At 41.5% G+C, this 23,177-nt stretch overlaps 1 protein-coding gene and 1 long non-coding RNA gene across 3 annotated transcripts in view; both read left to right on the top strand.

Annotated features, from left to right (window-relative positions):
• The window catches only part of LOC127532183 (uncharacterized), an 809,822-nt gene that overhangs the window by 292,472 nt on the left and 494,173 nt on the right, over positions 1–23,177 (top strand). The gene's annotated exons all lie outside the window — the stretch shown is intronic.
• Positions 11,954–21,412, top strand: LOC110964221 (cysteine/serine-rich nuclear protein 3-like). 2 transcript variants are annotated; one of them, XM_022212881.2, is made up of 5 exons: positions 11,954–12,344; positions 13,917–14,090; positions 15,722–15,978; positions 16,098–16,394; positions 18,515–21,412. In XM_022212881.2, exons 2-5 carry the CDS (start codon positions 13,943–13,945, stop codon positions 19,604–19,606), a joined length of 1,794 nt encoding a protein of 597 aa, XP_022068573.2. In that variant the 5' UTR covers positions 11,954–12,344; positions 13,917–13,942; the 3' UTR covers positions 19,607–21,412. The 2 variants fall into 2 exon arrangements, with proteins under 2 accessions (XP_022068573.2, XP_022068572.2); XM_022212880.2 differs by having other exon boundaries at positions 16,098–16,409.

Here is a 23,177-nt window from a genome sequence, read left to right as displayed (position 1 = left end):
AACACGCTTGCTGATCACAAATGCTGTTCTGGTTTTATTTCTTTTTACTTTATTCTACTTGTCTTGTTTTTTCCTGTTAGTTTGATGCTTCACTGCCATAACTTTCCTGTAGGGATCTATAAGGTTTCATATCATCATCTCAAATGAAAAATCTCCACAGACATTTAGGATGTTTAATATAAGAAGCTGCAGTTTGCTTTTGGTGCAGTCATTTATTCTACACCCACTTCCTTCACTTCAACTTGTGCTCATTTCCTTCATTTGCTGGAATGCCTTTCCACAGCTTCCACAGACATCTGAACTTCAGGGGTTTGGATAGTTCCTACAGTTTATTCTCCTTTCCGAATATGACTGCTATGGATTTATAGCAAACATAAAGTTGGTAGAATGGTGTCCTGACCAACAGCGTTACTATCGGCCATTTGAACTCTGATATTTGAACTGACGGCAGGTTTTCAGTCAAATATGGAAAGTGACTAGCCTAGCCACGCTAGACAACCCACGGCAACGAATTTAATTCTCTGCCAGGGTGGGTCTAGTTACCCTCCATAAGGCTCGAGGCTGGATTCTCCTAAAACTGGCCGGACCAATCACCATGAAGTGTAGAGTCAGAAGGCGGGCGTAACTAAGTGACGACAGAGGCGCGACGATTCTGACAGAAACAACCGGAAACAATAAACAGTTATCTTTCGACTCGGCTTTGGCCACAGCCCTTAAAGATCTGAAGCTAAAATTCAACTTGAAAGATAAACAAAGGACGGCACTGAAGTGTTTCATTGAGAAGAAAGACGTATTTGGACTTATGTCGACGGGATATGGCAAATCCTTAATATACCAGTTGGCTCCGCTGGTTGGGAAGCTAATGGGACTTAGCCACAATCCGCCGGCACTCTAGGAACTACGTCAGCCTATTCGTTGCGTTGATTGGTTGTATACCTACCCAATTGCTGCAGAGGGATTTGATAGACAACCTTTTAGCCCGCCTCCCTCCCTGTCGAGCTTCCCTAGACCCTTGTGCCGTCAGAAACATGGGTGTAGCATGGCTAGGCTAGAAAGTGACACCATCAAGGAAAGATTCATCTCCAACAGCTGTGTTTTTAAGCAGTTTTATTATTGATTTTCCAGTGGAACCTGGTGCATTCCTAATGTTTTGACCTCCACAGAGGGTGACAGGAATTCACCAGTAACTCACATTTTCTTAAGTAGCATTATTTCAGAAACAAGAGGACAAAATTTCCAAGGGGGAATGCAAGAATTCGGCTTTAAAAGTGCATTTTTGCTGGAAACTGGCACCGATATCACTGCACATGTGGTTAGCTAATTACTGAGGGACAGCAACATCCCATTCGGAAATCTATCTCAATGTAACACAAGAACGGTGATGAGGGTGGAATTCGTCATTAGCGATAAACAAACACGACGTAATGATGAGGCAGCCCGACAGCGCCGAGTGTCACCGCAATCAAGTAGACACATAAAAATTGACTGAGCGACGGCGTTACAGTCATTAATTCTCTGCAGAATGCTCGGCTTGTTTGGTAAATCGCTTCATTAAACGAATCGGTTTGAAGGATTTCTGCAACTCAGCAAGAATGAGATGAATGTAAATAATGTAAACCACAATTTATAACAAACGAAGGCTGGATGGAAGTGAGCAGTTGGTTAATTGATTAGTTATTAAACAGAAACTTGTGAAAAACAAACACTCATATTTGTTCTTCTCCTTGAGAGAGATGCTGAGAAAATTTTGCCGTTGTTCCAAACACTAGAGATGAAATTTTACCGGCAGCAGTGTTGCAGAGAGTCACTGACCTCGAACACTTCTGACAAATAATTTGTTCAGAAAATATGCAAAAAATCCACTCTATTCTCAAATGTTAGTTTGCTTGTTTTCTCAGGGTTATAAGACAGTGAATTCATTTTTTAAACTTGGAACTGTCAAAACAAGCAATTCATTTTCCTACAATTGCTGACATAAGTGATTACGTGATTTGATCGTTTAAAATTATTCATTGCAGATGTAAATAGTACTGGACCCAGAATAAATCCCTGTGGCACCCCATTGCTATAAAAGATAAATAGTCCATAGCTGAAGATCAATATTCCCATCAAATATCACAATATGAGGATTAATCATTGTTTAGAACAACATCCACAGACTCACTTCACCACATTTAGTAGTCAATTGCTAAACAATCTGTAAAACATTTCCATTCCCCCCAGACTGAATTCTTAGAGCATTCTATGTTTCCTACTTTCCACTATACAGACTGTCATACTTCCTGCTCACTTTCTAGGCACACCGGTGGTGGTAGCAGTCAGTAAAGATCAAATGACAGCAACACTACTCCAGTTACTGAGGTTTGTACTTCCTGCCTCACCTTCATTAGAACACAGCAGGCAATCTGATACAGCCGGAGGATAGTAAGGTAGAGTATTAGCAGTCTGACAACAATAATGGAAGCCAGTCTTTTAAGGTAAAGCTGTAGAAATGTATGGTGAGTAGTTGTACATTAATATATAATGCCTATCCAAAAACAAAAGTCACCACTTGGATTTAACTAAACAAATCAGTAAGATCATTCCATTGATTGATGATGATTACTGCAGTGATGACAACGACTTCTTTAACCCTAGCTGATGCAGTGAGGAGCTTCTTGTGTTGGAAGACATGTCCTGTGGTCATGGAAGGATCTTAATCTGTCTCAGAAGGGTCAAATTATTGGTCTGCATCAACCAAAGAAAACAACTAAGGGGATGAAACGACTAAAATCAGGTTAAGATACGTCCAACGCATCGTTAAAACCTGAAGGATGGTGGAGAACCATCATCTTCCAGAAAAAACTCATAGATGATCATAGGAAACCAACAGTAGAACTCACGGCTGTTTAATAGAGAAAGTAAGAGCATTTCCACTTGAAGGGAACTCAAAGGATTGGGACTAAACAGCGATAGCTCTAAGAAAACCACTGATCAGAGAGGATGATCAGAAAAAAGGCTTCAGTTTGCTATAGAGCATAAAGGTTGAACTCTGGAGCAATGGAAGAAGGTCATGTGGTCTGATGAGTCTAGATTTACCCTGTTCCAAAGTGATGGGGGCATCAGGGTAAGAAGAGAGGCAGATGAAGTGATGAACTTATCATAGCTAGTGTCTACCAGCCTGTGGGGGTTAGGGTTATGATCTGGGGTTGGTCAGGTTCAGCAACGTTATGTTCCCAGAGAATGAGGTCAGCTGATACCTGAAGATACTGAATGACTAGGTCTTTCCATCAATGTCTTCCCTGATGGCACGGACATGTTCCAAGATGACGATGCCAGGATTCATGGGGCTCACATTGAGAATAAGTGGATCAGGGAGCATAAGATGGATTGTCCTCCACAGAGTCCAGACCTCAACCCCACTTAGAATCTTTGGGATGTTCTGGAGAAGGCTTTGTCCAATTCTCCCATCAATAAAAGATCTTGGTAGAAAATCAGTCCAACTCTGGACAGATATAAATGCCGTGACATTGCAGAAGCTTATTGAAACGATGCTACAGCGAATGAGTGCCGTTCTCAAAGCTAAAGGCAGTCGAGACTTTGCTTTTTGGATGGACAGTGTAAATATAGAATGAATTTACATGTCCAGCTGCTTGCATTCAGATCAAACAATCATCTTTTGCTCCAAACTATATTAATAGTTGGACTGTAATGGTCACCAATCTTCATTTCAGCATCAGTCTTCTAACTGTGTTACACATCGTAATGATCAGGAATTTGAACAAGTCCAGAAAAAGGATTAAATCTTGATGGCTTCAGGGTGAGTAAGAGTGGAAGCTCTGAGATCATCTCAGGACGTGTAGTTGGCTTGTTTGACTTGGGGCTTCGCCTGCGGTGCTCTTTAAACAGACCAGACAGACGGAGAGGCCATCTGCTCCCTGACCGGCTCTCAGCCACCTCCTCCTCTTCTGACTCGGAAAAACTGACTGCCTCCTCTTTTCTGCATTCATCACAGCTGGCTGTGCTCTGCTTTACAGAGAGCAGCCAGCCACAGTAAAAGATGCTCGTTATTGAACGCCTTTCAATCTTTCAGTAGGTCTTTCAATGGGCTACTGGCTTGACAGGCTATTAAAAAAATCTCATTTAGATTGTGGTTTTATAGAGTGAATATTAAATCTTATGCAACAACAAAGCCCAGCATGAATAGCAAGCTTTTATGAGGTCTCCTGAGCAAGATCTGGGCACCTGTAGGGGCTGTGTATACACTCCCAGCGGTCTCCAGCAGAATCCTGTCCTATTTTCGGAGTAAAATCTAACATTTTTCACATTTAACATAAAGTTGTGCATTATATGTGGCTGCTGACACATTAACCTTGACATAAAGTCCTTAATGCTGCATTTCAGAGGCCCTTGAAACCATCACAAAACCGTAATCTTAACCAAAGCCAAGTCTGCCCTCTGGTGTTCGCTGCCTGGAAACACATCATGGGCTCACTGCACTGAAAATGATGTCATGTACTTGGTAAAAACATAGATTTGTGTCCATTTTTGTTGAGGATATGAATGAAAGTCTAAATATTGCAATGAAAGCAAGTTTGTGAAGAAAAAATATCGTACCTGTACACTGCAACAGAACAGAATCTAGAAATCCTGCTGGAGTTTAATCACCTGCAGCGAGCCAATTAGCTGCTTCAATTTGATTGTTTTTAGATTGCATTGATTATTATGTGTAATGAGGGTAAATTTAGTTAAACCATGCTGTTATGTTCACATTATAGATCCCATGGAAGAATCATCAAGGGATTCCTGACTGGCAGCAGCAATGGAAGTCATTGGAGTTGCTAAAAACAATTAAATGGGAAATTAAGAGCTAATTGTCTTGAGTGTTTGCCACTGTTCCTCAATCCAGGAACTCCATTTGTCGATTTAGCCAGTTACTGAGGGTCTGATTTATACCTGAAACACCAGGTAAATGGAGTTGCTGTAATTGAGGAGCTTCAGTGTAGCTGTAGCTCATTTGAATCTGGACTAAAACAACTACTAAAGAGAAGCACAGCAGTTATTAATAATATTATCAATGGTTCTGTTGACTTTAAGTGTCCCAGTGAGTCACCATGAGCAAGACTGGAGTCCTGAAACTGAAGCAACTAATTAAAATTCAGTGCTTTTCTTGCTGTTTTTTTTGCTCAAAAAAGCAACAAATTGACCTATACCCTCATGAAACAGACAGTGCCAGAATATTACTTGATGGCTAATCTTTATATTGTGTTTTCATTTTATCAATGAGCTCTCTTTATTATATATTAAATCTGAAAATAGCAAAGATGCCCTTTATAATTGGCCAGATCTCAAAGACACAGTAAAATTACTAACTCTATAAATTAATTGTTTAATCAGTTTGGGAATATTTTTAATTTAAAAAAAAGCTAAATTCTGTGTCTTTGTGTTAATAAAAGAGTAAAAGTTTCAGAAAAAGTTTATCTGGATCGTCTTATTTTGATTAAATATGAAGGAAACAGAAGAAAAACTAACAGCAGACTGCAGGTACAATAAGTTTAAAAGCTGAAAACTGATTAAAATGAACAATTAAATCAGTTTTGCTCTAATACATAATCAAAATTATGCACCTGAAGTCAGTAAATTTGCATTAATCATTTAGATTAACTCTTTAAATTAAACGCTTAATCATTTTGAGAATACAATTAATTTAAAACTCTATTTGCAGCTCCTTAAATGAGAATATCTGGTTTCTTTCCTCCTCTAGTACCCTTTAGTGTATTATACAAGCCCTATATTCTAACTTTCTGAATATTGTGTCAGTTGAAGAGGGCAGTTCTGATCAATATGGAAATTCAGCAAAAAATAAAAAAAGATTATACAGGAATGGTGTAATGTAGACAATTCATTTCCCCCCTTTGGTTTCAGCTAGTCTGTTAGCCCATCCCTTTGTACACACACACACACACACACACAGGTCTCCGGGTCACGGTGGAACCAGACAGCTGAGCCATTTGTCTGAGTCTCTGGGGAAACAATTACACCGGGCCAGGCAGCAGAGCCGGACAGGAGCTGGGAATTAATGATGGACTCATGACCGGAGCCACGGCAAAAACTTGCAGTGAAAGGATCCCTGACCAACAACGCCCCCTGCTGGTCGCTGACGCCACGGCAAATTACACTGACGACAACTCCCACAATCATTCCAGTCGTCTCGCAAAACAATAAGCACAGCATCCCAGTAGTAAATGAATTCTATTTTACATCTACATAGTAGTGGATGTAAATTATACACAATAGATTCCTAAAAAGAATATCAGTATTGTACTTAAACCTGCACATGTATATTTTGTTAAGGTTTGTCTATGCAGTAAGTTGTAAATTGTGTATGAAAAAGCTGATTAAACATGTTACATATGCGGTTTTTCTAATTCCAATGCAGCACTGAGCAGCCAACATGGTTGATATTTCAGTGGGAGCTGCCTTTGCCCGGTCGTACGTCACTTAAAAGCTTCGCAATATTGTAGAAAATTAGACATTGTGCAGCAGATGGTCAGCAAGGTCACTATAAACTCATCCAGTAGCTCCAGATGAGACACTGCAGGTCCCTTCACGAGAATAATAGTAGATAATAACAGTGATTAATTTGTTTGGTGTATCTGATAACAACAATTGGAGCAGGTCTTCAGATGTTTGGATCGTTGTTACTACATTACTTCCACTGGCCTTAACTGCCACAGCAGGGCAGACTGCATATTTGGAGTTACTGTGTTGCATTTTTTCAGCTTCAGAGTGAAGACATCTGATGTAATAACTGTAATACAGAGAAGAAAACATGCTGAAGTCTGCTGCACAGTTATTTTAACGCCACATTTTCGTCATTGTTCAGATTTCCGAGCGCTGAGCTCTTCCTCTCACTGAAAAACCAGACCTCTTCCAGCCTCATCCCAGCCCCCACCTTCCCACAACCCCTCTAGCTGCCTCTTCCCCCTCCTCCTCCTCCTCCTCCTCCAAACTCACTCCCTCCCTCCCCCCTCCCTCTTGTGGCCCGTTGCCATGGAAGCTGATTGGAAGGATCACTCCGTCTCTCCAGCACATTGCCACTCCATCCTTTCCAGGAGAAAACAAGACGATTCAAAGCACAAAACCAAAAAAAAAAAGTCCTTGTGGAAGCGCCAGTGGAGGTCACGTATTAGTTTCTGACAGCAATAACTAACTACATACAATAACACCATTGTTTCGTTCTTATCATTTTGAAGTTTTAATTTCAGCATTTAAATGTTCAGTTTAACTTCTAAAACACATATTCATTCTGACACGTGTTACGATGTGTGTGTTGCCGTTATTGACGAGGACGTTTCACTTTACAAACCTGACACAACACAAGCTTCCATGCTTTAAAAAAAACGAACAGAGCTCCCCACAGGACAGAAACACAGTCAGCCATTGCAAATCTCAGTGCGGTGTAATTATCTTCCACCTGACAGATCATTGCATTTATTAATTGTTAATCGTCTACCACAAACACACTCAATCAAAGTCGACATAAATGATTCCATACCAGTGAGTATTTCTGAGAATGTCGTGAAACTGTAAAACCGATTCGGTCAGTGGATTTCTCTATCTGTGTTTCGCATTGTTTCCCTTTTTCTATGTGCTGCATTCAGAAAAGAAAACCTGAAAGCGGTGAATCACGACGACACGCGCTCCATCTGTGTGTTCAGAACATGCAAACTCAAGGTTAAGGCTTTTTGGTAGCTTTACTTCTAAACCTGTACTACTGTAATGTGGAGACACTCAGGGTCTACCATTGCTATAGCAACTATGTTTATGGACCTGTGGGTGGGGGTTGGTTGGTTTATCACTTTTTCTTTTGTTGCTTCCTTCCAATGCACCGTGTACGAGGTAAAACCATCTTTGTACCATACGACATTGATTAGGAAACTGAATTTGGTTCTTAAATAACGATACTAAATCATGAATTTTTCCCCCTTTTGTCCTTTGTTTGGGAAATAATCAGATTTGGAGCTAAATTCCTCCACAAGGCTACACTGTGAACAACCACAGTTTGATCCATAATCACTAACATGCTTTTCAAGCTAGCAAGTTAGCAAGATTGCTAACAACCAAACTTTCCACAGTTCGTTCAAAATATGAATTTGCACCACAACCTGTTTGTGCAAACCATCACAGAACTCACTGTACGACAGACAAAGTTAAATAAAGGAGTCCTTTGTGAAGCGTCCATCACTCAGCAGGACAAACTGTCAAGATGACTCAGTAGAGGACAAACTCCTCATCAAAGTCACCTTGAAAAAATTAGGTATATACTTTATATTTACATATAAACTGTACGATTCACACGGAATTAGTATCACCTCAGGACCAGTGGTGATTTGGAATAATTCTGGAAGATGTCTGTGATTTTTATCCCATGTGAATGCTCCATGTCTGTAATTTGTAAAGTAAAAAATCACCGTAAATGCCCTAACATATTTCGCCAAACACCGACGTCATGCGATAATACTAGTCCCGTGTAAATCTGCATCTCAGTGACTGGGGGTATTTTAGTTGGGGTTTTAGTTAGAGTAATTCCGTGCGAATAGTAGTAAGAGGTGGATGTGGACTTTATGGCTGAAAAGTAAAGTCTGCCCAGCTGTAGAATGAAGTCAGACAGTGCTTTAGCAGGCGTGAACTAACCGTGACGTCACCCGTTGAAAATGAAGCCCGGACTTTGCTACTTCCTGGTCGCCATTTTGGATTTTTTGGAGCCAGTGACGTAAAAAGCGTCATCAAACAGGCTGGACCGGAGAGCAACTAGGGGCAGGACCAGTCTATGGGCGGGCCAGACTGAGAGCTGAAGACTCTCTTATCCCGCCCACATTTTACCGCTGTCAATCATTCCAGACAAGACTGTCTATCAAGTATAGCCACGCCCCCTGGCTCCGCCAACTTTAACGATTTATTTAAAATTCAGTATTGATTTATTTTAAGATCGGCCACCTGATCTCTCATTTTGACCATGAAAACTAACGGGGAAAAAATCCTGATCTGTAGAACATCAGTCTATCAAATTTTATTTTTTCCAAAAATGAATTGGGGTCTATGGAGAAAAAGCTTTTTGGAGCCAACCCTAGCGGACGGCGTGATATTGCAAGTTTTTGACACTTCCGGGTGGGCTTCATTTTTGGAGCCAGATGCTACGTCCATCTTTATATACAGTCTGTGTGTTTTAGTCTATGAGAAAATGATCTTACTTTACACATCAGTTAACATGTTTCCATTGAGTTTATCAACTCAATTATGAATTTCAAGTCTTCTCCGATATAAACATGAATTTAATAAAAAAATAAACCAATTTCTCCTCCTTGTACCATTAGAATTCAGATTCATATTAATAAAAAAGGGTGGACTGAGGCTGGAAGGTTGGCAGTTTTAATCCTGGGTTCCCATGACACTGTGGAAGTGTTTTTATCTCCTTTAGTAAAAAGTGTCTGTGTTGCATTCAGCACCTGCGTCTTTCACTATTCTGCTGTGATGACCTGCAAAGCACAGTTACTGCAGACTTACTGCATGTTTTTGGCACCACAGGGTGAAAATCCCATACCAACCTTCCAGCAAAATGTAATTCCAGTCGTCTGAGAGGGATCTATATTACTTAATTACTGAATTCCCTCTTGACTCTGTTTACAGGCTTTAGAAAATTGAGCCTGGAGATTTTAGGCAATTACAGGGCTTTTCACCACTAAGACGAAGTAGCAAAAAAAGTCTACAGTACTGGAGGATGTGGTGTTAGAATGGCCTCCAATGACTTTTCACTATGACTAATTCTGAAGCATGCACTAGTCTGGATTAGATTTTTTTCTATTCGTCACATGTACATACAGTATGGCAGTGACATGTAGGGACTGTCCACCGGGTTTTATGAATGTTAAAATAGGCAGAAATCTAAAATACAAAAGACGAATACAAATAATGCAAAAACTACAAATAGCTCAAACTATAATATACAAGAAATACAAAATGGGAATATTTATGGAATAGAAGGGGAGGAGTGTTTAGTATTTTCAATTGTTGGTCATTTTTGTTTGTTTGTGTAGTTTGTTAATATTTTTGCTTTTTACAGATTTCTGAGCGCTTTAATTAGATTTTACTGTAAATATAAAGCAGAGATAACTATCAAGCTTCCCTGGCTGCAACTATATCGACCCAGTACCTGATGTAGCCTTAGCAATTATTTGCTAAAGCTAAGCTCAATTTACTTGCCAAATTGTTCCCTAATCGCTATCACTGATTAAAACTTTCTATTAAAACTGACACATTATCAGCTATATATTTGCTATTATACATAGCAGCGAATAAAAGTATTAAGTTGCTGATTTGTTCATGAAAAAACACGGCTGAACTCTGGCTAACTTTAGGTAGCAGCTAACATTAGCTCACAGTAGCCGAGCAGAAAAGCAGTAGCATCCGCTTCAAGTTGTTGAATGAGGAATTTTTTCTGGTATCAGTGATTAAACATTTCCATTTAAACTGACATTATATTAACTATATGTCTGACATTCTACATAGCAGAGATTTAAAGTATTAAGTTGCTGATTCGTTCATGAATCAGCCGAATTCTGGCTAACTTTAGCTAGCAGCTAACATTAGCTCAGCAGAAAAGCAGTAGCATCCGCTTCAAGTTGCTGAATGAGGAATTCTTGTCTGGTGTCAGTGATTAAACATTTCCATTTAAACTGACATTATATTAACTGTATGTGTGAGATTCTACATAGCAGAGATTTAAAGTATTAAGTTGCTGATTCATTCATGAAAATAACGCGGCTGAACTCAGGCTGACTTTAGCTAGCAGCTAACATTAGCTCACAGTAGCCGAGCAGAAAAGCAGTAGCATCCGCTTCAAGTTGTTGAATGAGGAATTCTTGTCTGGTGTCAGTGATTAAACATTTCCATTTAAACTGACATTATATTAACTATATGTCTGATATTCTACATAGCAGATTTAAAGTATTAAGTTGCTGATTCGTTCATGAATCGGCTGAATTCTGGCTAACTTTAGCTAGCAGCTAGCATTAGCTCAGCAGAAAAGCAGTAGCATCCGCTTCAAGTTGTTGAATGAGGAATTCTTGTCTGGTGTCAGTGATTAAACATTTCCATTTAAACTGACATTACATTAACTATATGTGTGAGATTCTACATAGCAGAGATTTAAAGTATTAAGTTGTTGATTCGTTTGTGAAAAAAACGTGGTTGAACTCTGGCTAACTTTAGCTAGCTGCTAACATTAGCTCACAGTAGCTCAGCAGAAAAGCAGTAGCATCTGCTTCAAGTTGTTGAATTCTTGTTAAATTTGGCTGATATCCAATTTAATACACTTAAAATAGCAGAATTTTATCATTATTAATGAGTAGATTTATGGAAATTTATGCTAAAAAATAAGGGGGTTAGTTTAAAAGTATTTCTATCCAGCCTAAAACTGCTTAAACAGATATAAATAGAGCAGTATCTGCCTTTTTTCAGATTGTTCAGTCTTTTCTAAACTGAGTCTGTAGTGACAGTGGTCATTTTTTCTTGCCTGGATGCCTGCCAGAGAGCCTTCCTACATTCTGAACATTTTTTTTTTTTTGCACAAAGGAGCAGTGAAAACGATCGGGTTTTCTCAGTCACTGGCTCTATTTCCTCCCATCTGTGTGTCTCTGCTATCAATTTAGAATTAAAATGAGCAAAAAAAGGCAATTACGTTTACATTCTCAATGCCCCACTAAAAGTAAATACTTCAGGCAGGTGGAAAACCTGATGACGAAAACGGTGAGAAACTGGGATTTTGCAGGTTTCATTTGCGTCAATCACCCTCCTGAAGACCGTGAAAAATGGATAATTCACACAGAGCAGAATGTACACTTTCCACCCCCACCGCATCACATCCACCACCACATCTACTACACCCCCCCCCCCCCCCCCCCCCCTCTGTGATCTCGTAGGGCTTGCTTCACCCCAGTCAGGCTCCAGCGCTTCCAGCCGGCAGCAGCACCGAGCTAACAAGTCTTTGTGAGGAGAGAGAGGGAGAGGCAGAGAGGAAGGGGGGTGCAGAGAAGGGGAGAATCAGACGGTGAGAGAGCTGACAGTATGAGCATAGGGAGAAGGCATAAGACAGAGGCAGAGGTGCTCGGTGCTGGACGATAGTGCCAGAGGCTGCTGGAAACAGAAGAGAGAGAGAGAGTGAGGCATCATGGCAGCGCTCACTGCATCATCACGACACATGGGGATGTTTGGCTGCTGCTGCTGCCGCTGCTGCTGGTGAACACCGTGTGATGCAGAGGAGAGAGTCGAGGAGGACTTCCTGGAAACCGAAGGCGAGGAAACAGGTCAGTACGGTTAGACGGACCCACGGAAAGCCCTTCAAACGAGCGGCGAGCTTCGATCACGTCACCGGACGATGCCGGTTCACATCTGTCAATAAGAATTCCCACGTCGGGTTTTTTTGGGATGTGGACATGCACGGGGAGTGGGAGGTTGCGTGTGCATGCGGACACGTGAGCGGGCTTGCGTGTGCATGTGTGTTGAGATTGGCCGCTCTATACGGTGCCGGTCATTGGAGCCCAACCGCGGATGTGTAGGTGAGCGGCACGGGAAATCCTCCTGGATGAAGGATAACTGCAACACCTTCTGTAGCATCGAGCACAGTGTCTCCACCACCACACATCTCACCGGTGATACTGGTTTTCTGCAGGTTTGAATACCGGGGGCAGCTGCAAAATACTTTAAAGAAGCTAAGAAATGCGGATAAGAGTGCACAAGAGATGGTGGAGAAGAAAACTGTAGAGCGGTAGGTTGTAAGAGAAGGGAGACAAAGACTGTGAGAGAGGAAAAGCTTGGCCCAGGATTCAGCTCTGCTGCAAATGATGTAATCCTCCACCAGTCAAAGCAGTCAGCTCAACAGTTCCCACAGATTTTACATTTAACTATCAGCAAAGTGCAGACGGCTGGCTGAAGACACGTTCCTTATCATCAGCTGTTGTTCTGAGGTGTGTGTGGGGGGGGGGAGAAGTCACCGTGTGCACAAATCACCTCTTATCACAAGTGTTAGCGTACTTTCAATTTTCCACAAAAGCAACCAATAGGAAAAGAGAATATCAGCTAATCAAAATCTTAATGAGTTCAGCACATCGTTTGACACGAGTTGTTGCCTGTTTTTGAGGCAACACAAGATTTGGCAAGGTCACCTGACAACACAAACGGTGGGAGCCGGTGTGAGACTGAAACATCCAAAATTAAACCAGCTTTCAGGAAAAAAAAATACTATTTATAAACTATTTACTCAGCTCAGTTTAACAGGAGAACAAAAACAGCTTTCAAACGCTACACTGCTGAGTTCATGTCCTTTTGGCTTTGTTTTTAAACTCATTAGAAAAGTTTGCCATGGTTGGTTTATAGCGCAACGGATGAAAAAAGTTTGAGACAAATATGCACAATTTTTAAGATGGATAGATAGATAGATAGATAGATAGATAGATAGATAGATAGATAGATAGATAGATAGATAGATAGATAGATAGATAGATGTACAACTCACCAAGCTTTTAAGCTCTGAAAAAAATATCAGTTTCTCTACCTGCTAAATGCTCTTCTAGCTTGCTTGCTAGTGACTAACTGTTTGTTTGGCGCTTAGCTGGGGGGTTTATTCCATCTAGAGGTGAGTATTTTTGCCAGGAAGCTTCAGGTGAATAAATAAGATGTGTCATTCCTCCTCTGACCAAAGACCTTAATGGATTCAGAAATATTCAGGAGGACAGCAAGATGAACGAACTTTGTTAAAAGTGGAAAACCAGTCACACGTGTGCTTCCTTCGTCTCAAAGGCCTGGAAGATTAGCCTGAATGTGTTACTGTTATGCTATCACTAGGAAGGACTGAAACTTTACCTGTCTGCTTTGCTCAGGTGTGACCAGTCTGAGGAGCCACAAGATGAGTGGGATCCTGAAGAGGAAGCTCGAGGAGGGCCCTTCTCCCTATCTGTCCCTGCAGGGGTCTGACGATGACGAGGTTTCCTGCAGCGACAGCGGCAACAGCAGCGACAGTCTCAACCATTCTGTGCCCTCCGGACTGCTGGACTGTAAGACCTCACTACCACACTGTAGAAAAAATATAAAGAGGAAGAGCCTCTAAAAGTTGTCTACAAGGATTTAAATCTTGCATTTGCATAGTCTAAAAACTGACATTTGCATTTTAATGATAATTATTGTGCCTTTGACATAGTTTTGTGAGATTTTAAGCATGAAAAGAACACCAAGTTGGCATTAAAGCGAGCCGTGTTGGTACTTTACCGACAGTTATTAGCAGGCTTCTTGCTACTGCTCACCTGTGGTGCCCTCAAAGGTCTGTTTTGGGATCGTTTTTGTAGATAAATTAAGCTGTGATCTCGTCCCTATCATGTAAAATAGAAAAGTCCAGCAATATGTTGATGACACACTGCTGTACATCCTCTTAAAGGCATTATGGAGGATGGTTTTTTTTGTTTAATTTGTCTGATTCACATAAAATGAATATACTGACCTTTAGTGGACTTGTATGTATGGTCTCTAAAAGAATAAAAAAAAATAAAAAAAATAACTGTGGACATGGCAGGACCTGAAAAACATCAGCCAATCAATGCGCTCGGACCGAGGCGTTTGGTTTGCTCCCTTTCCTGTCAATCAAAAATCTTCCGGCTCAGGCCTAGTTACGTAGATTACGTACGCCTTGGACTTACGTGTTTTCTGTATGTGTTGCTTTGGTATAGCTTCGTAGTTAGCTGGAGACTTGTTTTGCTCATCTTTTTTTACATAATGGCAGATAAAGATACAGGGGGACCCAGCCGTAAAAGAAAGCTTCACGAGTCCTACGCAAGTTTCTGGAGGGGGGGCGTTTCTTCGTAAATGTTAAGAGGGGGGAGGTTAGAGGGGGGTGAGGGAGAGGTTGTATGTGCGCATGATGCGTTCAAAGTCGTAGGAAATTAAATCTCCTCTAATGCCTTTAAGACACCAGTATAAGTAACTGAATGTCTGTGATATCTCTAACTGTAAGAATCATTTTTCTATATATGTAATTTGTTTTCTTCATTTTATTCACGCTAGTAGCTTAGAAACACCACATGTAAAGAAAGCGCTACTCCAGCATTATGTTTTAAATTGTCACCATTTTTTAATTTTTTTTGTCTTCTATTACATAAAATAAAGACATTTTCATAAATTCATTTTTGCAAAAACGGCACAAAACGGAGCATAAAATTCCCCAAATAGCAGTAATGTGAGTGTCTGACCTGAAAATTTCCTGCTGGAGGACATCTAGTCAAAGAAAACCTCCATTCATGGCAAACTATAGATAGGTAGTGCTGCAAAATAGAAATTACTTGGTCGGTTTTTGCTGCCACAATTATCATTTAGCTAAGTCTTAGCAAAAGTTTCATGCTATAAGTAGAATTTAGCAGCTATTTAGGACTTGTTGAACAATAATATTTTAAACAAAACAGAGTGAGGAACAGCTTCTTCACACTTATCACTTAAAAACATGTGAAATAATTGCTCAGTGGATGCTTTATAAATGCACCTTACTGTTCCCTACATGCTTTCAGCTGCTTGTGTACATATTTACATATGATTTGATTTTATTTATCCTATATTGTGCAGCTACTGTAAGAGAGTGAAAGCAGAATTCTGTTGTATTTCCATTGATAATAAAGGCACCTTACCTTATCTCTTGTCTCAGCATCTCTGCAGCAGCAGTCAAAGCGACTGCGAGGCCGCAACGTGCACTTCGAGAGCGTGACAGTCTACTATTTCAACCGGCGGCAGGGCTTCACCAGCGTGCCCACGCAGGGCGGCAGCACCCTGGGGATGTCGCCTCGCCACAGCGGGGTGAAGCGCTTCACTCTGAGGGAGTTCGCCATGGAGCAGAAAAGGAGCCACCGGAACATGCTGAGGGATCATCTGAAAGAGGAGAAACTCAACGCCATCAAACTCAAAGTCAGTAGAACGACGCGTTTCCCTGCTGTGTAGAAAACCTTACAGTTTATTTTGAGGGTTTCCATTTTGTGGGGGTGTAGACGCATTATCCACTCTTAATGTGACTTCCTTTCCTCCAGCTGACGAAGAACGGCACCGTGTCATCCTTGGAGGCAGACACTCTGACGCTGGACGACATCTCAGAAGACGACCTGGACGTGGACAACACAGAGGTGGACGATTACTTCTTCCTCCAGCCTCTGACTACCAGGAGGCGCAGGGCCCTTCTGCGTGCCTCGGGGGTCCGTCGCATCGACGTGGAGGAGAAACACGAGCTCCGCACCCTCCGTATATCCCGAGAGGAGTGCGGGTGTCGCTGCCGGGGGATCTGTGACCCGGAGACTTGTGCTTGCAGCCTGGCCGGCATTAAGTGCCAGGTAAATGGAACAGTGGTGAGGCCCATCTATAATACTAAAGTGTTGTTAATGTCTGTCTGTGCAGTAGAAACTGAAATCAAAATTTAATTTAGCCAACAAATTAGTGTCTATACCCCAGGGGTCTGGATGCATATTATTAATCATCTGCACTGTGATTACCAAATGGAAGAACTACATCAAACTGTGAACCATTCACTTCCATCATTAGACAATATATGTATTTGTTCTTAACATTTGACAATCCTTTGTTCAGTTTTATTGTCAAAGCCTCCTCAAAACTATTACAGATGTCTTTAAAAATGGCTTTTTGCAATTTTATAAATGTATTCATTGGAATCAAAACAGTGTAACCTCAGTTAAGGTTAACACTGCCAACTTAATAGAATGCTTTTATTGTCATTATACACACAGGTACAAATAAATTAAAAGACAAATCTTGTGGTGCCAAGTACAAATAACACAATAGATTAAAAAAAAGACAGTGAGAAGAATATGACAACAAATGGCAGAGATCAATTGCACTGAAGCTATTATGTGAACAGTACCTGTATGGCATTTATTTAAGCTACAGGTTCGGCTGCTAATTATCATTATTATTATTATGTTTTTATTTTTGTGTTTAATTTATTTACATTTATTGAAGCCTGCTTAGTTAGCAAATTAAGTTAACAAGCTAAGTTAGCCAGATAAGCTAACGTTGACAGTGTTAGCAAGGTAACTTAGTTTGCTAAGTGGGCTAAATTAGCGAGCTAAGTTTGCAGTGTTAACGTTAGTTTAGCTAGCTAACGTAGCTCGCTACTTAGCTTGTTAACTTAACTTGCTAACTAAGCAGGCAAAGTTAGCAGTGTCGGCGTAAACGTTAGCTTAGCTCGCTAACTTAGCTCGCTAACTTAGCTCGCTAACGTTAACACTAACTGAGCAAGCTAATGTGGGCATGCTGAAAAGAGAAAAACTCACCCTGTTGTAGTCGGATACGGGGCTATGACATGCTCCAGTCAGTAGCACAACATGTTATATATTAAATATTATTATACGTTTATATTAAATTCAGAAATATTAAAAGTTTTACTGACACAGCAGAGCAAAGGGTGTCGTGGCTGTAGGGGCTTTCCTCTGGGCCTCGCTGCATTGCACCTGCGGTCTCGTTTTTGTCTTGAAAAAAAATAACTACACCATTTTCAAGGTATTTTACATTTAAATTAACATAAGACATCTTCTATGCTTTGCTCCTAATGCACAGTAAAACAATAGAGTATGTAGATTTTCTAGACCAGAAATTGTCCAACTGTATTAGCCTTTTTCATTATACTTTACAGTTGTATTTGTATAAAAAAAAGGTGTGCCTTGTAACTAAAATGTTTGCAAACTACTGAGCTGAACCAGGTTTACCAGCCTCAGGTAACAGCTGCAGAGAGATTTGTCTATTTTAAGGGTCAAATACTAATAATCTGTAAGAGATGCAGGTGCTGCTGAGAGGAACAAGTTCACTCATTAAGCCCCACAACACATAAACTATGATAATCAGGACATAGCTTCTATTCATCCTTCCTTCATCTCGCTACAGCTGGATGTCATCAATGACTGCTGTACTTTCTCACACACACACACACACACACACACACACACACACACACACACACAACACACAAGTGTTCAGTACTGTGATGTAGATCTGCTGCTTGAATGACACACAGAGGACGGAAAACTTGTCTTCTTTGTTTTTTCATCGATGATATCTTTTCTCAAATTGGTTTAATGCATGATGGAATTACAGATGAGTGGGTCTGGGGCTATTTATAAGACATTCGGGGCTGCAGACGCCCAAGCCGACCAGCACCACTGCTTTATACATTATTGAATTTACCCTGAAGGTCTGGAACACAATGATGGTTGTATTTTTTTTTGTCTAAACATAGCATAGCGTGTAATCCTTCAATCATTAAGATGTTCAGGGTTTTGGCAACACAAAGTTCTGCTGCATTCAGGTGTGTAATAATATTAATAACACCCACAGAAGATTCTGCAGTATTTCTTCACGCATGACCAGCTCTGACAGGCAGCGCGCTTTTTCTCCTGCTGCTGCTCCACACTGGTGTATGTAATTATGTTTTTGTCCTCAGGTGGACCGCATGTCTTTCCCCTGTGGCTGCACCAAGGAGGGCTGCAGCAACACCACCGGACGCCTGGAGTTCAACCCGGTCCGGGTGCGCACCCACTTCCTGCACACCATCATGAAGCTGGAGCTGGAGAAGAGCCGCGAGGAGCAGTACCAGCATCAGCAGCCGGAGCAGCAGCTTGTAACCAATGGCAACGGTTACCATGGCGACTCCACCTTGGTCCAGCAGCAGCAACAGCAGCAGCCGAACCTGCAGTTCCCACTGATGAGCGGCACGCCGCACATTCCCATCATGCACCTCCAGAACACAGGTGACACCGAGTCACATCTGGATGAAGAGGAGGAAGAGGAAGAAGAAGAAGAGGAGGAGGAGGAGGAAGAGGAAGAGGAGGAAGAAGAGGACGACGAGGAAGAGGACGACGAAGCTTATGATGAGGACGGCAGCAGTGTTTGCAGCGGGCTGTCAGACTGCAGCACACACAGCCTGGAAACTATCGACCCCGAGGAGGGAGAGGAGGACGAGGAGGACGAAGAAGACGATGAGGAGGAGGAGGACGATGAGGACGAGGAGGACGACTGGGACTGTTCGCTACACGGAACAAGCCCTCCGCCCTACTCTGTCCCGCTTCCTTCTGTGCTGAGTTACTCTAGCAGCACACTCATGAGCCTCGGCGGCCCCTTCAGCAACACTCCCCCCATGCAGCACTACCAGAGAGACGGCTCTGTCAGTGACACTCCGGCCTTCCTCACCGAAAATGTCAGCGTCACTCCCACGCTCCCCACAGTGGAGTCGGCATTAGGCTCTGAAATAAACACAGAACTCAACTGCCAAACAGAGCAGCAGAGCGCTCGCTGCTGTTTCTCAGAGTCCCCGGCACTCCAAACTTCCTCACATGTAGACACTCGTGAGACTAACACTGCCCCTGCTGGCGGGTCCGACGAACAGCCTCGCTCGACGGACCTCCAGAACAATCCAGACCATCATGACTCACAGACTGAGGCTTCGGCTGAGAGGGAGACGGCGGAGAAAACTGTACAGGAGCAACCGGGACTGCAGACTAACGGAGATCAGATGACGTCAGCGGAGAGTGTCTGACTAGTGAAGTGATTTGGAGGGGAATCGGCTGCCATTTGGAAATCTTTAGTCAAGAAATGTGACCTTCAACCATACGAGTATGCTTTGTTCTTGATAAGTGCACTTCCAAAGAGAGAAAGGGTCGAACAGGTGTTGAAATCTGTCAAGAGACAATAAATGTCAAGTTCATTGTTGACACTCAATAAAACAGTGTTTCTGTACGTTAGCTGTAACTAAATGGTGTATAATTTATGCTGTTATAAAGTCCTTGATCATGAACGCATGTTTATGGGTTGGTGCCTATGACAGATCAAAGCCAGATTTCGAGGTGCTTGTGTTGTTTTACTACTTTCTGTTGTGCTGCTGTCTCATTCTGCTGCTAATTATTCCTAAATACCTGTCTGTACCGCATGTGTTCAGTTTACCGGAGATGTTTCACAGCTTGCACAGTCTGTAAAATGATAAATGACATTTACATTGGTATGAATTGCTACCAACACACGCCATTATACTTCACAGAAAGGGTCCTTTTTGTGCTAAATTTTAACGACATGTTAACTCTTGAGTCGAATATATTTATTGAATCACTCCTGGATGAATTGCTTTCAATTTGGAACAGCCATAATAGCTATTTTTTTAGAAGAACCCACAAATATTTGTTTTTTAAAGCTCTCAAATTTGCTATTTTGATTGATTCTCACAGCTCTCGTGGTGTCAACTGCAGCAACAGACTACATATAAAAGACTGACATATCCTTCAGGTTGGAAAAGTGAAATTTAAATCTGCCAGCAGGGGGCGACTCCTTAAGCTGATAAAATAATGTAATTGTATCGAAGACTATGAGAAAATGACCCGACTTCACACTTTAGTCATTACCTCAGCAACCATTTTCCTCATGATTTCAAGGTGTTAATTGCTAGCTTCAAGTCAGTGCAGCATGATGTTCGTTCAGTAAATTATGATCTCATTTAAATAGACATAAAGCCTCCTTGACTATTTGTTACCGTTTCACTGTGCGTAGTGTCCTCAAATTCTCAGTTACATCCATCGCTGACTCACAGTTTCGAAACAAACTGGACCAAAGCAAACCAATACTTGGCTACGTCCATCTTTTACATCCAGTCTCGAGTTACAGCAGGCTGAAGCTTTTAGTGAAAAAGCTTCAATCACCCCACAGTCTGCTACGGCCCAGTACTGAACGGCAAAGGACAACTAGTGAAAAAAAAAAGTGACAAACTAGCTTGTGGAAGCATTTAGCGGCTACAGAGTCAGGTATTTCCCAGCAAAAACAGAAGTAAAAAGTGAACAATGGACATTAAGTGGAAACAAACCACTGCTAATGTGTGAAAATTTCCCTTTCTTTCAGAACTAATGTAATTCCCAGTAGCTACACTTTGTGTTCATGCTAATTAGCAAATATTAGCATGTCACATTAAGACAGTAAACATATTAACATGTTAGCATGCTGGTGTTAGCATTAGCCTCAACCAATGGTCACAGAGCTGCTAGCAACTTTCTTGCTGCTAACTTGTAAATTGTACTGTGAAGTATGTCAACACTGTATTAAAAACTTAATTTTACATCACCTTATCTCTATTTTTTTTCAAGCCATCATGTTGACACAGTATCTCTGCCATGAATATGACCATTCATGAAGATTTCATTTTACAGCAATGAGCACATCAACATGATAAACCTTTTCAGTTTGCCGGTAAGAAAAATTTGTCTCTCAATACTGCCAAGAACTGGGGGCCAGATGTACTTTGTGTTGTTTTTTTAAGTGTACATTTCCATGAAAGTGTGAATAAAGGTCATTTTAACACGAATACCAGTTTAAAGGTGGTCATTAAATTGTTTGTGATGACATATAGTACTGTTCAAAAGCTTGGGGTCACTTAGAAATGTCCTTATTTTTGAAAGAAAATCATTTTTTAAATGAAGATAGCATTAAATTAATCAGACATACAGTCTAGACATTGTTATTTTGGTAAACGACTATTCTAGCTAGAAACGGCTGATTTTTAATGGAGTGTCTACATAGGAGTACGTGTTCTAATGCTGCATTGTGTTAGCTAATGGTGTTGAAAGGCTCATTGATGATTAGAAAACCCTTGTGCAGTTATGTTAGCACATGGATAAAAGTGGGAGTTTTCATGGAAGACATGAAGTTGTCTAGGTGACCCCAAACTTTTGAACAATGTGTATCTGAAGTTTATCCTTTCGTAAATCCCTAAAATCCCATAAATCAAAATTTACAAGATGCAGAGAAAACAAGTGGACAAAAACCTACCATCACCTTAGTATTCTATCTTTCAACCAGCAGATGGCGTCTGTAGCTTAACAACTGACTTCATCCTGCTGCTTCTGACATCCTCCAACATGAGGGGGTTAAATCATTCTTTTCTGACGTCAGTGGATGTTCTGATTACATGTTTTCTGCCTGAGGACAATCTGTGACATTGGTTTTGCTCAGACATATGTCCTCCGTCAGCAAACGGACGTGATGCAAACCGGTTTCTTAGTCACTGAAATCTACGACAAAATGAACCCATAAGTCAGCCTGCAGGGACATTCTAACGTCTGCACACACCTGTGGTTTTCCAGTTACACGCTGATGGGTTTAAGTGCTGTGTCACCCTGTTGGATCATTCAGACACCACTCCACTGACACCAGTCCCATGTTGTTGCATCTTCCAGGCTCCAGATAGCGCTGCTGGGCTTACCATGGTGACGCCTGTGTTTGGGTGAGCTGGCAGCCAGACAGGAGCAAGAGGAATCTTTGTGCCGTCGGTCAGCCTATTCATGTATAGAGAGAGGTTCTCATGGCTCATTGCATAACCACACAACTACAACAGGTGTTGAACACAACAGGCTGAATGTACACTCAGCGGTCCTTTATGATCCTCCAACAATGACACAAACAGAACACGCTGTACATTGGATTTCATTAGGAACACAAGGCCATCTCCTGACCTCTCCCTTTACTTATATAATCTAATCTGAGGTGTGCTGGGGGGGGGGGGGGGGTGTTCTGGAGGAGGGAAAGCCTGCTTGCCTCTTTGCCAGCAAAGTATTGTGGGTAAAGCAAGCTCAGAGACGCTGTTGATCAATCACAGGCAGGGGAGCTGTGATGTTGGGTTGCCAGGCAACAAGAAAGGAGAAGCAGGAGCGGCAAAGCATTTGCAGGGGTTGTTGGGTGGGGGTTGTCTCGGCTCTGCACCTCAGTCTGCCTCCTGTCTATCCCAGCAGCAGCTTCTCCTCACACGTCAGTGTGGTCATGATACCTGAGGCTGCATGCTGTGGAGAAGACACGGAAACACTAAACACTGAACCAGTGATTCTCAGCAACCTTAGCAGGTTCCAAGTGAAAGTGGAAGATTAGCTCAACTAATTTTTAAATAAAAGTACCGATACCAGAGTGTAGAACCACTGCGGTACAAGTTAAAGTCACATTTTTAGATGCACACTTAAGTAAAAGTACAAACATTCTTGCATCAAAACCTGCTTAAAATAGAAGAGTGCACATATTCCAAACAGTGTATATTCCTGGCTAATTATAAATCCATCAATGTGTTGATCACTTTAATAGTA

Source organism: Acanthochromis polyacanthus, chromosome 22 (genome assembly GCF_021347895.1).
Source record: "Acanthochromis polyacanthus isolate Apoly-LR-REF ecotype Palm Island chromosome 22, KAUST_Apoly_ChrSc, whole genome shotgun sequence".
In the NCBI taxonomy this organism is placed as follows: domain Eukaryota; kingdom Metazoa; phylum Chordata; class Actinopteri; family Pomacentridae; genus Acanthochromis; species Acanthochromis polyacanthus.
This window is presented reverse-complemented; position numbering and strand designations above follow the sequence as displayed.

Coding starts and splice junctions, on each gene's coding strand:
- LOC110964221 (XM_022212880.2), top strand. CDS start 13,943: ATGAGTGGGATCCTGAAGAGGAAGCTCGAGGAGGGCCCTTCTCCCTAT. Junction 14,091..15,721: donor GCCCTCCGGACTGCTGGACT/GTAAGACCTCAC, acceptor CTCTTGTCTCAG/CATCTCTGCAGCAGCAGTCA. Junction 16,410..18,514: donor GCCAGGTAAATGGAACAGTG/GTGAGGCCCATC, acceptor TTTTGTCCTCAG/GTGGACCGCATGTCTTTCCC.